Source organism: Aegilops tauschii, chromosome 5 (assembly GCF_002575655.3).
Source record: "Aegilops tauschii subsp. strangulata cultivar AL8/78 chromosome 5, Aet v6.0, whole genome shotgun sequence".
Taxonomy (NCBI): Eukaryota; Viridiplantae; Streptophyta; class Magnoliopsida; order Poales; family Poaceae; genus Aegilops; species Aegilops tauschii.
This window is the reverse complement of record NC_053039.3, coordinates 388,146,777-388,164,569: the sequence shown is the minus strand read 5'-3', so window position 1 is coordinate 388,164,569 and position 17,793 is coordinate 388,146,777. Positions and strand designations below refer to the sequence as shown.

General features: G+C 47.8%; 2 protein-coding genes across 3 annotated transcripts; both read right to left on the bottom strand.

The window, feature by feature from the left end:
* Positions 1 to 3,506: 3,506 nt before the first annotated feature.
* Positions 3,507 to 4,193, bottom strand: LOC109751581 (uncharacterized). The gene has a single exon (XM_020310457.3). It carries the CDS (start codon positions 4,191 to 4,193, stop codon positions 3,507 to 3,509), a length of 687 nt encoding a protein of 228 aa, XP_020166046.3.
* Positions 4,194 to 14,819: 10,626 nt separating this feature from the next.
* LOC109751586 (uncharacterized) lies at positions 14,820 to 17,688 on the bottom strand. Of its 2 annotated transcripts, none has more exons than XM_045228999.1 (6): positions 17,439 to 17,688; positions 16,173 to 16,715; positions 15,941 to 16,062; positions 15,784 to 15,824; positions 15,598 to 15,696; positions 14,820 to 15,149 (listed from the first exon to the last, which is right to left on the bottom strand). In XM_045228999.1, the coding sequence occupies exons 1-6, from the start codon at positions 17,671 to 17,673 to the stop codon at positions 14,978 to 14,980; spliced, it is 1,212 nt and encodes a 403-aa protein (XP_045084934.1). In that variant the 5' UTR covers positions 17,674 to 17,688; the 3' UTR covers positions 14,820 to 14,977. The 2 variants fall into 2 exon arrangements, with proteins under 2 accessions (XP_045084934.1, XP_020166052.3); XM_020310463.4 differs by having other exon boundaries at positions 17,462 to 17,680.
* Positions 17,689 to 17,793: the final 105 nt, after the last annotated feature.

The window sequence follows — 17,793 nt, the reverse complement described above, 5'->3', positions numbered from 1 at the left end:
GTGCCACGGGCCGGCCCGTTTAATAACCAGGCCGTGCCTGGGCCAAGGAGCGACGCACATGGGTCGGCACAGCACGGCCCAACTATTAAACGTGCCACGGCGGGCCGGGCCGTACGTGCCAGACATGATTAGCACGGGCCGGGCCATGCCGTGCCCCATTTGGCCAGGTCTGCATACAACCGAAGGAAGAATAAGCCTAGTACGAGTTTCAATGTATTTTTTTTACTAGTCTTTCTACGTCTAGTTGTCTGTCCATTGAATTGATTTTTGTTTTCTTTGATAGTATTAATAATCAGATCTAAGACGCCCTTTTCATGTCTTTATTTAAAAAAATTGTAGGTGGCGTACCACTTGTGCCCGAGGTAGTTTCTATGGTGATGGTCGATGAGTATGCTGGCAAGGTTCATGCAGTTGGGATGATCTCAGCTTTGCAATGCCCTTCTTTGGCGTCCGAGACACGCCCGGCAAGCCGTTGATTGTTGATGAGGATGTCGTTGCAATATTGCCTCGGCGGACTGATTCCTTCAATGGTGCGAACTGCACTTGCTACTCGAAGTGTTTGAGATGGCCATTGAGCCTATGGAGAATATTGTTGCTCTTGGGACACTCCTCTGTGTGATGTCTTCATGGTTTGCCTATCTTATAATCATGTTGCACAATTTGTTTTCACTCCTTAATTAATTGAAAGCAGTGTTATGGTCTTACTTTGAAAGCATAAAAGACTCGGAAAATCAAATATTTGATACAAATACCCAACTTTTGTAAAGAACACAATAGAGATTTGTAAGGGTCTAGCATAACCGCATAATTATGTTTGTACGTAGTTTTTGTTATGTGCCAGTTCTGCAGTATTCTGGAAAAAAATAGTTAATATGCCAAGCACAACACGTAACTACTCATTTCGTTCATTATTATAAGGTGTTTTGAATATTTCAACATGGACTACATACATATTGAAATGAGTGAACAAACAAACCGAAATATGTCTACAACTCTACATACATCCGATATAGAAAAATGTTAGAACATCTTATAATTCTGAATGGAGGGATTTTTTTTTTAGAATTTATATCTATTGAAATTCTAAAACCTTGACGCATCCACCTGCTGCTAGTGAAGATTACAGTAGTAGTACTAATCTTACGGAATGATTTTCTGTTCATTTGATCTACTATCTCTTGGATTTGGGGTCCACTAAATTGACAATGGATGCCTATGTCAGATATGAAGGATTTCCGAAAAGCCTAGTTAATTAATTAAACAGATACACAAAGATCAGTTTATTCGATAGACGCACAGCGGCACAGAGATTAGGAGTGCAACCAAAGATATGAGATTAATTAAACAAGAGACATATAATGTCTATCTTGGCGCATACCTTAGATGAGAATGCTCCCGGGCAGACGCGCAATCGGGCAGTCGAGAATGTAGATGTTCGGTGGTGTGTGGTATGTGCTAGCTCCCAAAACATGCTTAGAAGTAGCAAGAGCGAAATAGAAAACAAGTTTCTTCCTCGAAAAGCATGTGAACCTGGGAAAGTATCTGGTGCACCGGTGCTTATGGTGCTACCGGTGCACCAGACGTCGTAGTGCGTTCAAAAATGTTTTAAAAAATAAGAAAAATGTAGCACATTGGCACAACGTCGGTCTATGTTGTCAAAAAATTCAAATCAAAATTCAAAACATTGAACGAGATATAAAAATAACAAATTTGGCATCAATGTGTTAATGGGCCAAATCTAAAGCCCAACTTATGTTGTGTACTATTCAATGCCAATTTTTTGATTTTTGTATCTCGAGCAATGTTTCAAATTTTGAGTTGAAATTTTACGACAACATGAACCAACGTTGTGCCAATGTGCTAATTTTTTTCAGATTTTTTTGAACATTTTTTAACGCGCTATGGGCATCCGGTGCACCGGTAGCGCCACAAGCACCGGTGCACCAGAAACTTTCCCATGTGAACCTTTATACGTTTCTTGCAAGATGAGCAAGACCCACGAGATGCTAGATTTTTCATGGAGCTTCACACTAATGCATATTTCCATGTCATTATGAAAGCATGGGCTTGGGTGTGATAATTTCACCCAATCCATCTGAAAATCTTTAATCAAATTTATATTTCTCCAAATGCTATGGACAAAAGTTAGATCCTCTGTAATCACTTCTATATTAACTAGATGATACCCTATACATTGTTGCGGGGATTGGTTGCAATACTTTTTGATGAAATTTAAATACAAACTAAATAGATATAATATATGTATTTGATTATTATATAGTTTCTTTTTAGCAAAAGAAGGGCCCTTCTGACTTCCATTAAGGGAAACCACAGCATAATCCAGCTACAAGCACCAGTTCAAAAGAAAAACAAAAACTACCAAACTACAAGTACCAGCCATCTCCCCTCTGGAGCAAACCAGGTGAAGATGACACAAACATCATAAATCCGGAACGCAGACATGAAGCAGTGACCAGAGGCACACGGGAACCACTACTCAAAAGGAACAAAGACTCCTGCATCTAAGACACCGACACAAACTAAAGCCAAGCCCAGCGTGAGTCGAGGTCCAGCATCCTCAACCCTCCAGTCACGGCACGTTATGCGAACCAACATGTGGTTGGATGGTTAGGTGGACAGTGGTATCCGCAGTCCACCAGGATTCAAGTCCTGGTGCTCGCATTTATCCTGAATTTATTTCAGAAATTCCGGCGTTCTCGTTGACTACGAGGCATCTACGGTGACTTCGTAAAATCTCAAGATGATACACCGACTCAGTCTCTCGCAGGTGCTCATAGGGTTAGGGCGTGCGTGTGTGTGTTCATAGTGGTGAGTGTATGCGCGTATGTACGAGCGCTTGTGTTTGTATTGATATTCAAAAAAAGCCACGGCACGTTGTATCTCCACCCTGCGACACTTTATACGATTATTATATAGTTGTAAATATATATATATAATATAAGTAGTATTCCATATGCATGTTGAGAAAAATATAATTAGAATGATTTAAGCTAGGATGTGTGCATGTTGAGAGAGAATATAAATAGCAATTTTCATGCATGTTAAGAGAAATAGTTAGTGGGGCGATGAGGTGATATGTGTGCATGTTGAGAGAATTAAGATAGGAGGATCACCTATTTAGGTATATAGGATTATCATAGAGTGTATTAATTGACTGGACTGTCCATTAGTTTCCGTGAACACTAGCTTCCATCTTTGTGTCTGTTGTATTTGCGCTGGTTTTGTTTTCAATAGTAATCATTTCCATATTTGTTTCCGGAGTTCTGTAAAAGAATATGAAAACAAATGTGACAGCACCCACTTTCATCCATTTCCGCTCCGTTTTCAGCCCTAATTCAGTCATTGAAGCGCAAATGGATCCACTTGACACTGAATACTGCTAGTTGGCTGGAGCAACTCTAGTACACGAGAAGGGAGTCACAGGAAGACGTCAGTGCGCGCCCTGGACTTGATCACCACGGTCACCGCCACGGCCGGCGGAGCCCTCAGAACTCGCCCTGTTCACGTCTGTACTCCTCAAGGTGCAGCCACGATAAGGCCTCCATGAAACTGGGGAAGCGGTCATTGACGAGCAGGGAGGTGCCCATGACCCGGAGCCTGGGGGTCACCCCGCGGAGCAGCTGCAGGACCAGCGCGGTGTCGGAGACTGGCTCGCCGCCCGCGTCGGCGACGGCGCGGGCCAGCGCCTTGAGGCGCCAGCCGTAGGCGTTGATGGACATGGCCCCTTGCGCGGCCGTGCGGAGCTCCTCGGCAGGGTCGAACACGTGCTCATTCTCGAAGAAGCCGCGCAGCTGGGCCCAGACCTCGAAGGCGGTGCTGTGGGCGGCCATGACCTCGTCCAGCAGCTCGTCGGAGATGGTGGTGTAGATCCAGAGGACGATGGTGACGTCGGCGCGCATCCACTCCTCGTCTCCCTCGTGGAGGGAGTGGCCCTGCTCCTCGACGTGGTCGGAGGCGCCGAACTCGGCGAGCGCGGAGAGCATGCCGTCCCTCCACTCGGCGTAGTTGTCGGCGTCGAAGTCTAGCTTTGCGGGGACGTGGGTGAGGATGTCCACGTTGTGGATGGATAAGGGCGCCGGCGAAGAAGCGTCGCCGGACGAGGCGGCATCCAAAGCGCCCAGGCCGGCGGCGGGCATCGTGCCGAGGTCAGAGGCCGCGGAGATGTCGCTCATGGTGGACAGGCGGGGAGGAAAGATTACTCAGATCCAGAATTATCTGCCTGATTCATCGATCAGATTGTGTACGTGCGTTTTTACAGAAGGAAGTTAATAAGAGAGAAATAGATGGACAAGATTTGGCCAAGTACACATCTGAATCTGGACTCTTGCATGCGATACATGCACCGGAGGAAGCGGCCGTGGGTTGTTCTTTTTTTTGAGGAAGGCCGTGGGTTGTTGAGATCCGCTGGGCTGGCGTGATCCGGACATTTTTTTTCATGATAATACGTGTCTCGTTTATATCATAACGACCAAAGTACAAGTCACGTACATACCGACCTGACAAAACTGAAAAGATAGCAGAACGCTAGCCTTTGCACACAGAAACATCAGCCAAAAAGTAAAATTACAAACAAGACTGAAGAATCCTTTAAGCCTGACACCAACGCCCGTCACCTGCCTCTGGCACCACCATAGCAGCCACTAAAGGAGAAAATGATGGATCACCTCCATACCCGAGCTCGACGTGGCTCCATCGCTGATATATAGCTTTGCGGACCTCCAAGGTGGCTCGCCAATAAAGGCGAAGCCATAGCCGTTGAACGAATCAGACCGGGGCAACACCCCGGACACGCCATCGAACTCCAGATCTGGCACCCCCGCCCAACTAAGACGTTGGAGGAGGAAACCATACCTGCATGCCACGAACCACGAACCCAGATCCACCATCTTCCAGATGCCGTCGATGCAGACCACAATCTGCATCCGCTCCTGGACTACCTCCCAAGCTCCACGCCGGCGCTCGAGCAAACGCCGGCGCAACAGCGAAGCCCGAGGACACAAGTCCACCACGAGGATACCGCCGCCGCCGCACCATCCTTGCTTGAACAGTCTGGTTTTCAAATCCACCCCAAAAGCGCCAGGTGCTCAGCTACGTGTGAATCTGCCAACCGCTGCTTTTTTTTAGAAGATGCCAACCGCTACTAGGGGGCAACCAGCGTTTGGTTGCCCGCATGCAGCCCAACCAGCCCCGCGCGGGATGTGCGTGGCCTGTTTGGTTGGCTGGGCTGCATGCGATTCGGGGCCCGCACGGACCTTAAAGCAGGCCTGAGCCTGGCCCGGCGGAAACTGCCGAATCGGGACTTCAAAGACGTTTTGAACGTCATGGACCATATGAGATGTTCCAGGAGTTGAAGTTAATATTTCAAGCAAATACCTGAGTTGTGAGATATGAAGTCTCCAACAAGTTCTATAGCTAAAAGATGGAGGAGAATCGCTCAACTAGTGAGCATGTGCTCAGATTGTCTGGGTACTACAATCGCTTGAATCAAGTGGGAGTTAATCTTCCAGATAAAATAGTGATTGACAGAATTCTCTAGTCACCATCACCAAGTCAGTAGAACTTCACGATGAACTATAGTATGCAAGGGATGACGAAAGTAATTCCCGAGCTCTTCGTGATGCTGAAATCGACGAAGGTAGAAATCAAGAAAAACATCAAGTGTTGATGGTTGACGAGACCACTAGTTTCAAGAAAAGGGCAAAGGGAAGAAGGGGAACTTCAAAAAGAACGGCAAGCAAGTTGCTACTCAAGTGAAGAAGCCCAAGTCTGTACCTAAGCCTGAGACTAAGTGCTTCTACTGCAAAGGGACTGGTCACTGGAGGCGGAACTGCCCCAACTATTTGGTGGATAAGAAGGATGGCAAAGTGAACAAAGGTATATTGGATATACATGTTATTGATGTGTACTTTACTAGTGTTTATAGCAACCCCTCGGTATTTGATACTGGTTCAGTTGCTAAGAGTAGTAACTCGAAACGGGAGTTGCAGAATAAACAGAGACTAGTAAAAGGAGAGGTGACGATGTGTGTTGGAAGTAGTTCCAAGATTGATATGATCATCATCGCACACTTCCCATACTTCCGGGATTAGTGTTGAAACTAAATAATTGTTATTTGGTGTTTGCGTTGAGCATGATTATGATTTGATCATGTTAATTGCAATACGGTTATTCATTTAAATTAGAGAACAATTGTTGTTCTGTTTACATGAATAAAAACCTTCTATGGTCATACACACCAACGAAAATGGTTTGTTGGATCTTGATCGTAGTGATACACATATTCATGATAATGAAGCCAAAAGATGCAAAGTTAATAATGATAGTGCAACTTATTTGTGGCACTGTCGTTTAGGTCATATTGGTGTAAAGCGCATGAAGAAACTCCATACTGATGGGATTTTGGAATCACTTGATTATGAATCACTTGATGCTTGCGAACCGTGCCTCATGGGCAAGATGACTAAAAACGCCGTTCTCCGGAACTATGGAGAGAGCAACAGATTTGTTGGAAATCATACATACAGATGTATGTGGTCCGATGAATATTGAGGCTCGTAGCAGGTATCATTATTTTCTGACATTCACAGATGATTTGAGCAGATATGGGTATATCTACTTGATGAAACATAAGTCTGAAGCATTTGAAAAGTTCAAAGAATTTCATAGTGAAGTAGAAAATCATCGTGACGAGAAAATAAGATTTCTATGATTTGATCGCGGAGACAAATATTTGAGTTACGAGTTTGGTCTTCAATTAAAACAATGTGGAATAGTTTCACAAATTCACGCCACCTGAAACACCACGGTGTAATGGTGTGTCCGAACATCGTAACCGTACTTTATTAGATATGGTGCGATATATGATGTCTCTTACCAATTTACCACTATCGTTTTGGGGTTATGCATTAGAGACAGCTACATTCACGTTAAATAGGGCACCATCAAAATCCGTTGAGACGACGCCTTATGAACTGTGGTTTGGCAAGAAACCAAAGTTGTCGTTTCTTAAAGTTTGGGGTTGCAATGCTTATGTGAAAAAGTTTCATCCTGATAAGCTCAAACCCAAATCGGAGAAATGTGTCTTCATAGGATACCCAAAGGAGACAGTTGGGTACACCTTCTATCACAGATCCGAAGGCAAGACATTCGTTGCTTAGTATGGATCCTTTCTAGAGAAGGAGTTTCTCTCGAAAGAAGTGAGTGGGAGAAAAGTAGAACTTGATGAGGTAACTGTACCTGCTCCCTTATTGAAAAGTAGTTCATCACAGAAATCTGTTCCTGTGACTTCTACACCAATTAGTGAGGAAGTTAATGATGATGATCATGTAACTTCAGATCAAGTTACTACCAAACCTCGTAGGTAAACCAGAGTAAGATCCGCACCAGAGTGGTACGGTAATCCTGTTCTGGAGGTTATGTTACTAGACCATGACGAACCTATGAACTATGAAGAAGCGATGGTGAACCCAGATTCCGCAAAATGGCTTAAGGCCATGAAATCTAAGATGAGATCCATGTATGAGAACAAAGTGTGGACTTTGATTGACTTGTCCAATGATCGGTGAGCCATTGAGATTAAATGGATCTTCAAGACGAAGACGGACGCTGATAGTAGTGTTACTATCTACAAAGCTAGAATTGTCGCAAAAGGTTTTCGACAAGTTTAAGGTGTTGACTACGATGAGAGTTTCTCACTCGTATCTATGCTTAAGTCTGTCTGAATCATGTTAGCATTTGCCGCATTTTATGAAATCTGGCAAATGGATAAACAAAACTACATTCCTTAATGGATTTATTAAAGAAGAGTTGTATATGATGCAACCAGGAGGTTTTGTCAATCCTAAAAGTGCTAACAAAATATGCAAGCTCCAGCGATCCATCTATGGACTGGTGCAAGCATCTCGGAGTTGGAATATACGCTTTGATAAGTTGATCAAAGGATATAGTTTTATACAGACTTGCGGTGAAGCCTGTATTTACAAGAAAGTGAGTGGGAGCACTACAACATTTCTGATAAGTATATGTGAATGACATATTGTTGATCGGAAATAATGTAGAATTATTCTGCAAAGCATAAAGGAGTGTTTGAAAGGAGTTTTTCAAAGAAAGACCTCGGTGAAGCTGCTTACATATTGAGCATCAAGATCTATAGAGATAGATCAAGACGCTTGATAAGTTATTTCAATGAGTACATACCTTAACAAGATTTTGAAGTGGTTCAAAATGGAACAGTCAAAGAAAGAGTTTCTTACCTGTGTTACAAGGTGTGAAATTGAGTAAGACTCAAAGCCCGACCACGACAGAAGATAGAAAAAGAATGAAAGTCATTCCCTATGCCTTGGCCATAGGTTCTATAAAGTATGCCATGCTGTGTACCAGATCTATTGTATACCCTACACTGATTTTGGCAAGGGAGTACAATAGTGATCTAGGAGTAGATCACTGGACAGCGGTCAAAATTATCCTTAGTGGAATAAGGATATTTTTCTCGATTATGGAAGTGACAAAAGGTTCGTCGTAAAGGGTTACGACGATGCAAGTTTTGACACTAAATCTAGATGACTCTAAGTCTCGGATCTGAATGTGACAGACCCGTTGACTAAAATTATCTCACAATCAAAACATGATCACACCTTAGTACTCTTTGGGTGTTAATCACATAGCGATGTGAACTAGATTATTGACTCTAGTAAACCCTTTGAGTGTTGGTCACATAAAGATGTGAACTATGGGTGTTAATCACATGGTGATGTGAATTATTGATGTTAAATAACATGGCGATGTGAACTAGATTATTGACTCTAGTGCAAGTGGGAGACTGAAGGAAATATGCCCTAGAGGCAATAATAAAGTATTATATATTTCCTTATATCATGATAAATGTTTATTATTCATGCTAGAATTGTATTAACCGGAAACATAATACATGTGTGAATACATAGACAAACAGAGTGTCACTAGTATGCCTCTACTTAACTAGCTCGTTAATCAAAGATGGTTATGTTTCCTAGCCATAGACATGAGTTGTCATTTGATTAACGGGATCACCTCATTAGGAGAATGACGTGATTGACATGACCCATTCCGTTAGCTTAGCACCCGATCGTTTAGTATGTTGCTATTGCTTTCTTCATGACTTATACATGTTCCTATGACTATGAGATTATGCAACTCCCGTTTACCAGAGGAACACTTTGTGTGCTACCAAACGTCACAACGTAAATGGGTGATTATAAAGGTGCTCTACAGGTGTCTCCAAAGGTACTTGTTGGGTTGGCGTATTTCGAGATTAGGATTTGTCACTCCGATTGTCGGAGAGGTATCTCTGGGCCCACTCGGTAATGCACATCACTATAAGCCTTGCAAGCATTGTGACTAATGAGTTAGTTGCGGGATGATGTATTATGAAACGAGTAAAGAGACTTGCCGGTAACGAGATTGAACTAGGTATCGAGATACCGACGATCGAATCTCGGGCAAGTAACATACCGATGACAAAGGGAACAACGTATGTTGTTATGCGGTCTGACCGATAAAGATCTTCGTAGAATATGTGGGAGCCAATATGGGCATCCAGGTCCCGCTATTGGTTATTGACCGGAGAGGTGTCTCGGTCATGTCTACATAGTTCTCGAACCCGAAGGGTCCGCACGCTTAACGTTACGATGACAGTTTTATTGAGTTTTGATGTACCGAAGGAGTTCGGAGTCCCGGATAAGATCGGGGACATGACGAGGAGTCTCGAAATGGCCGAGACGTAAAGATCGATATATTGGACGACTATATTCGGACTTCGGAAAGGTTCCGAGTGATTCGGGTATTTTTCGGAGTACCGGAGAGTTACGGGAATTCGTATTGGGCCTTAATGGGCCATACGGGAAAGGAGAGAAAGGCCTCAAAAGGTGGCCGCACCCCTCCCCATGATCTGGTCCGAATTGGACTAGGGAAGGGGGGTGCCCCCTTCCTTCTTTCTCCTTCTCCCTTCCCTTCTCCTATTCCAACAAGGAAAGGAGGAGTCCTACTCCCGGTGGGAGTAGGACTCCCCCTTCTGGCGCGCCTCTCCTCCCTAGGCCGGCGGCCTCCCCCTTGCTCCTTTATATACGGGGGCAGGGGGCACCCCATGGACACACAACTTGATATACGATATTTTAGCCGTGTGCGGTGCCCCCCTCCACCATATTACACCTCGATAATACCGTTGCGGAGCTTAGGCGAAGCCCTGCGTCGGTGGAACATCATCATCGTCACCACGCCGTCGTGCTGACGAAACTCTCCCTCAACACTCGGCTGGATCGGAGTTCGAGGGACGTCATCGAGCTGAACGTGTGTAGAACTCGGAGGTGCCGTGCGTTCGGTACTTGATCGGTCGGATCGTGAAGACGTACGACTACATCAACTGCGTTGTGATAACGCTTCCGCTGTCGGTCTACGAGGGTACATGGACAACACTCTCCCCTCTCGTTGCTATGCATCACCATGATCTTGCGTGTGCGTAGGAAATTTTTTGAAATTACTACGTTCCCCAACAATAACCCCCCCACTCTCCTGTCACCGCCCCGCCCGCACTGTTCCCACCGCTCCCTCTCTGCCTCACCGCCCCTCCCTCTCCTCTCCTCCGATGGCTCCGCCTCGCCCACCACTGCGCTGTCCTCCGACCCCCGTCGACTAGCGCATCGCCAGCATCCAGGAGCGGGTGGCCGGGCTCCAGAACTCGGGCAGGACCTGGCGTCGGCGCTGCGAGCGCCGTCCCCCATCTGCTACCGGCCACTACGAGCGCCGGCCAATGCGGTGCCAGTCGTTCCTGCCCCGCCGCCGATTCCGGACCTCGTGCTCCTGGGCTCGGTGCCGGTGCCGTCCACGAAGCCGCCGCTTCTTGGGACCCCATTGGGCAGGGGGTTTTCTTGACCCCAGTCCAAGGGTTTTCTCCTATCGGCGCAACGTCCTCCTTGACGTCCGGCGTGGCCATGAGCACGGGGTCGATGCCGCAGGCCGTCGCCAGGGCCGGCTCCTCCTCTGCTCTGCCACCTCTCTCCTTCCCGCTGGGCTTTTCACCCCGGCCTCGGTTCGCTGCGACTGCGCAAGCTCCGGTGAGTCGAAGAATCCCCAATGCTTCCTCGTAGATGTAGATTAGGGGTTTCTTTCTTAGGCATGTGCTAGTACTTAGTGGATTCGAGTAGATCCGATTGGATGCGATCCCAATCGAATCGAATCCGACCGATCTATTCTTGTTTGCTACAGTGTGTGTCCTAGGATAATGTTCTTCTGCTAGTGCTTTCCTAGAATCTGTGTTCATGCTAGAATCCCCAATGCTAGTGTGCTTTGCTAGGATCAGTGTTCATGGTAGGGTCTTGCTAGGATCTGTGTTCATGTAAATGGCATGTTCATGTTCAAGCTAGGATCATGTTCATGTTGCTGTTCATGTTGCATGCTCTAGATTGTTATACATGTTCAAGCTAGGGTTTGTGTTGCATGCTCTAGATTGTTATACGTGCATGTAGTAGGACCATTTTAGGATGCTGCCAAATGTGCATGGTGCACATGGGTGCTGAGTGGCACTTGTTGTTGCCCTTTTTAGATGTTTCCATGCTTAGGATAGTGCACTTATGAGTGACGGTTGCAGAAAACCAGATGCCACTGATCAGTGACATTTGCTCATGGGCAAGTACCACTGATCAGTGGCACTTGCTGTTGGGCAAGTACCACTGATCAGTGGCACTTGCTGTTGAGCAAGTCCCCTGATCAGTGGCACTGATCAGTGGCATTTTCCCAAGAGCAAGTGCTATTGACAAGTGGCATTTGGCAAAGAGTTTGTGCACTGATCAGTGGCATATGCTCTTGGGGAAATGTCCCTGATCAGTGTCATTTGTTGTAGTGCTAGTGCCCCTGATCAGTGACATTTGATACTTGGCATTTGGCAAAGAGTTTGTGCACTAATACTTGTCATCTTACCAGACAAGATATTGAAGAGTGACTGGGATGTGGCGGGTGGAGGAGCTCAAGTGGTGGCCGGAGCTGAGGGCGCCGAGGATCTCATCCCCACGAACAGGTGGCTCAAGACAGTGGACCTGCCTGGCAGGATCACCTTCATGAGCCTGCCTCGTTCAAGGGGACGATCTCTGAGGACCGGCCACGAGGAGGGGGGCCGAGAGTCGTTGCGCTTCTACTAGCAGATCAAGGACAACGAGGACCTCGCCATGCTCATCATCCCTCGCAAGTTCGTGCAGGTGATGAACGAGTGGCTGGTCATCAAGCGGCTCCCGCACGTGATCAGGCTGTCGGCGAACAAGCGATGCGTGTTCTGGGTGCAGGTCCAGAACTTCCAGGGGCACATGGTGCTTGGCCGGGGCTGGAACTACTTCTGCCGCCGCCAACAAATTGTCCCCGGCGACCTCGTCGTTGTGCGCATCTCAAGACTCGGCCTGAAGGTCCAAATCTACAACCACGACTCCTCGGTCATGTGCAGGTTTCGTTGCAGCAGGCACAACTACGTTGGTGACATTGAGCATGCAATGTAGTTAACTAAGTTGTTAGTGCTGAACTTGTTATGGTCTATCGCTAGAACTTACTTGTGCTGTGAACCTATTAATATTTTGGCCAGGAGCACCACCCAGGCGTGGAGCAGGGAAGGAGGATGCCCCTGCTGTTAATCTAAGTAGTTTGTTGTCATTTCCGTTGCTTCCTTTGTTTGATCTCATTTGGTTGCTTGCTTTGTTTGATCTTATTTGTGCTTGCTGTTGTGCTGATCATGTGGTGGTAAGGCCACCACATTTGAATGGAGTGAGCAGAACACAAATGTTGTTTGCAACCAAACAGCTGAAGTTTGCATCTGCTCACACCCTAAGCACAAAAACGTCAACCAAACAGCAGGCGGGGAAGTGTCCCTTCATGCGATGCAGGCAACCAAACAGGTTGCATCTGTTGTATATGAGGCTGCATATGAAGAGCCAGGCTGGCTGGAGATGTGTATGCAATGCGGCTACTGTAGCGAACTGCAACCAAACACGCCCTAGTAGTATCTGCCAAGATCAATGGTAAGAGCATCTTCCAGCCGCGCCCCCAACAGGCCCCCAGGCCCCTTTTTCGGCGCCGGCGCCCAAAAAACGGCCCAGTTGCGCCTGTAGGAGCCCATTTTTCGCCGGTTAGGCCCGAAACTGGCGCCGACAGACCCAGGCCGAACCCGGCGCGCTGGGGGGCGCCCGGGGGCGCCGGGGCATTCAGTTTTTGGCACGAAAGAACGGCGGGTCCGCCGAGTCAGCGACCCCCGTGCCTCGTCGTCCTCACATCGCCTCGGTTTCCCGCGGGGAATCAATGCCAAGGCTACCGCCGGTCAGCCTTCCATTGATTCCTCACGGGCGGCGCGGTGAGGCGACGTACCCCCTCCCGCCACGCGTACAAACGATGCCACCCCCGCCCGCTATATAAAGCAGCACCTCCCTCGCCGGTGGACATACTCGCCCGCAACCCCTCTCTCTCCCCGTGCACAGCCGCCGCCGACGAGCTCTCTTTCCTCTTCCTCCCCGTTCACAGCCGCCGCAGACGATGGGCGAAATGTTTCCCGACGATGGGGCAGCGGCCAATGGCTTCGGCCGCCGCTCTCTGCACGAGTGGGAAGCCCATCTCCTGCACGAAGCCAACTACCCGGCGCCTCCCGACATGCACGCGCCGGGGCGGTGGAGACTCGGCGCTGACGGCGTCCCCGTCCCCCCGCTGCCCGACGTCATGCGCCCCGACTACTTCCGCGCCGAGATCGAGCGTGCGCGGGTGTCTCTGTCGGAGGAGCAGCGAGCCCTCCCGAAGTACGACGCCGGCAACCAGGAGGCGTGGGCGGCGTACTTCGAACGCCGGCAGGCGGAGCGGCTGGCCTCCATCAACAACGCGCCGGTGGTGTGGCAGAGCAAAAACAGCGACGGTCGCCGCCTTTGGTGGGGCGCCCCCGGCCGCACGCTCCACGCCGTCCGCTGACGTACCCGGCCGCCCCGGTCCCTCGCCGGAGTGGCGGCCAATGGATGCCGAGGACCGGCTCCTCTTCCTCCTCATCCCAATCCTCCTCCCACTCCTCCGGGTCACCGGCGCTCTTCAGCGTCAAGGCCGTGCCCGCAGAAACGCCGCTCGGTCGGCGCACCCGCAGCGCCGGCATCGTCATCAACGAGGGCGGGCGTGCCTCCTCCTCGGCTCCTCCCCGCCTCGTTAAGCCGAAGACGGAGCCGGAGCTCACCGCCATGAAGACGGAGCCGGGGCTCGCCGACATGAAGACGGAGCCGGGGCTTGACGACGACGCGGCCATGAAGTGGGTGCGGGAAGATTGGGCACAGCTGGAGATGTTGCGCCAGCGCCGCGCCCTGGCGGAGATCGCCGCGCGCCGCCCTGGGCGCGACGAGGGGGCATCATCATGCTTGAAGACAGCGACGATGACGCGCCGCCACCGGCCAACCCTGTCCGGCAACCCCGGGCAGGGGTCCAGCAGCGTGAAGAAGGAGAAGGACGACGACGACAACGGCGACATCGCCGCATTCAGCGAGTTCTTCGGCCTGTAGTCGCAGCTCTATGTTTTTTTAGTAAACTTTATGTTTTCTATGTAAAAAGATGTAGAACGCCAAAGTGTATGTCCTGTTTGCCGAATCTTATCATGTTTGCCGAATTTTAGCCGATTTTCTTCTCAAAAAAGTTTTAAAAAGGGCGTCTGGGGGCGACCCTGGGGGTGGCGGCTGGGAACCCGATCGCCCCCAAGCCGATTTTTAGCGCAGGGTCGCCCCCAGGCGGCGATTTTTCGAGCCCCCTGGGGGGCCAACGGCTGGAGATGCTCTAAGAGATAAATTCTCTCACCAAAAATGATGCTCCAAATGGAAGAAGCTCAATGATTCTGACTATACTCTGACAGAAAATGTATTTGGGAAGCAGAGAAAGTATACATAGGCCAAGAACTTACTACAACTGTTTGGTTTCAGAGCTCCAAATGTTACAGTCTTGACCTGGGCTCAGAGTTTCCTGGTATATGCAGCGCTTCATAATGGCCACAGCCATGATAGAGGACTCGGATTGGGTCTTCTTTCCCATACTCCTGGCCATACTCCGCGATCGCTATCAAACCACCAGCTGCTTCTTCGCGCATATAAACAGTGATCGGCATCCTGAAACACAACGATCGTATTCTTACTGCCTTTGTACCTCAATGTTGCAAAGGGCCGGATTTTAAAACTAAACCTACATAAGAGGTACTCCCAATAATAGATTCTCATCGACGTGTCTATTGGAACATCTCCCCTTGTTATTTTTCTGTATAATAATGGAGTGAAGACAGAAAACCACGATCGCAGCACCTTGAGGTGCGTATATACCAGGAAACCAAATATTAGAAGAAACAAGGTCAATGAGAATTAGTATTGTGCTACATCAGTGTTACTGACTTGCGAATGTAAAAGTGAAACAACTTGTTGCAAGTGCTCTATTAGGATCATGCAGTGATGTTATAGTTCTGCTAAATAGCAAACAGTTTGAAAATATTCCGAGATCATGGCTAGTACTACTACTCATCTTTTAAAATGCCTATCTCAACAGAAAAACAGTCCAGTTACTCACTGAAGAACGTGAGAAGCCATGAGCAATTCTGGCTCTCCTCCCCACACATGTGGCTTCCTAATCTGAGAGACATATGTATCGAAATCACCCTCAATAAACCTGCAAATTGATGTTACAACAAAGGGTAAGCATGTGTAGCACAACATTGCTGTGAAGAAAGAACAACAGCAGGATAAAGGAACTAACCATTCAGTCTCTGTCCGTCTCTTGATAAACTCATCAGCAACCTACCAATACAAAAGTTATATACAAAATTTAGACAAGACAAACCAAGAAAAAGATCTTCAGTGTTGAGAACAATATTCATCAAAAGTATGACCTTGGCTTTACATTACAAACATACCAATGTTCTTAAATCATCAGCGAGCTTTCTCTGAAGATTCTCATTAGGTATGGGTTTCCCTGACCTAATGCACTCACCATGAGCCACAGAACGGAACAAGCATCTACCATCCCCAGGAATGCCTACGGGTCTCGTGTGAGACAGTCACAAAGCGTCCAGACGATGTTATGCTTTGACTACGTGCATACAAGCATAATAATGTATATAGAAAGAAAATGTTCCACGCACTCACCGGTGACAGAATACTCTGTGTAAACTTTCTTCCCATGAGCACAACTAGTGGATGATTCGGAATTGTGGGTGGTACTGGTACCGATGCCATCATCCATCGGACCCTCAGCATTTGCTATCCCAGAAACTGCGAAACTCAAGGAAAGAGCAATGCCTGTACCTCCTATTTTTTGAGCTAAACTTCTGGTCTTTCTCGCCTTCCAGCTAATACTAGAAAACTTGTGATGTGAGGTCATATCAAGCTTAGCATGTAGGATACGATCTCTCGCTGATAATACGTGTTTAGACTGTTGCTCCAAGCAGGAAAAGCATGTCCCATTTTGCAGACGAGATGATGTTGTGCTCTTAGGAGAAAGACTAACTAAACCCATTTTTGTGTGATAACTGACCGCATGTGAGTGAGAATGCTTCCATAAGGCCATGCTCTGTGACAACCCTCCTTGTAACTGGCTAGGCTGAGAATACATGGTATAGGTGCAGCGTTGCAAACATATAGCAGGCACGCAACGCAGCAGCATCTGCTTCCAGTGGCACCAAGTATAAACTGAAAAACATGTTCGGAGGATCAGCTAAAAATTAGTGGAACATGAGAGCACTGATTCATCTCAAATATAAAAAAATTAACACAACACACCGAAGTAGGAGTAGATTGATCCCAGGTCTGAGAACCATAATATGCATCATGTGACAGTAGCATCATTTTAAGAAGACTAAAGTATATTTCAGAACTGCTACAGATGATACAGCTACTGAATGTGCAATGTTGGTGTGAAAATTTACTCAACCAGGAGATTGCAAGCATAGAGGCTGATGACCGCATCGACCTTTAGCGAATTAGCATCACTCTTTTTGAGCTTTGACGGCAAAATAACAGGAAGAAAGGTCCCAATTTGAATATATGAAATTACTAGTTCGAACATACTGAGCGCACACAAGCTATAAAAGAAACTGCATACAACCTAAACTGGTCAAATTCCCATAATATGCTCCTACAGTTGAATTCCCCTCCCAAATCATGAACATTTCAAGCACGAGCAGCAAACTAGTCAGCAGAATACCGAGCTCTAGTGCTACCACGGATCCCTGTAGACAGCATATAACGTCACCTGGCAAGTACACACACTGCAGTTGAGTACTCAAAAGATCACAGCCCCGGAGGCCATGGGCAATCTAAGCTTCATACTGTAAATAAAGTTCCAGGGCACCTACTACAGTGCAGGGAAGGTAGTACAGATTACTTGGGAGCAGCCCAAATTAGACACCTGACCTGAGGGAGCGGGAGATTCGCACCTTGAGACCTGGGTCTCCGGATCCGGCAGCGGCAGGGGAGATGCGAGGATGGGGCTGCGGCGGGGACGCGGGTAGCAGGGGAAGGGTTGGTGGAGGCCGGAGAAGCTCAGGCTCCGCCACGCAGAGGCAGGCAGAGGCGGAGGGGATTGGTCTACTCTCCGCCGGATGGAGCCGAGTAGGCGACGATGGCCGTGGGCTCGTGACGGGCCCATAGGCAATGGGCCGCTCCGTGCGAATTTATTGTCGTTACGATATTGGGTCACAGTATACCGCATGCTGCCACGAAAGCAGAGTTTTTTATAAAAAAAACGTAAACAGAGTCTCGCCTTTTC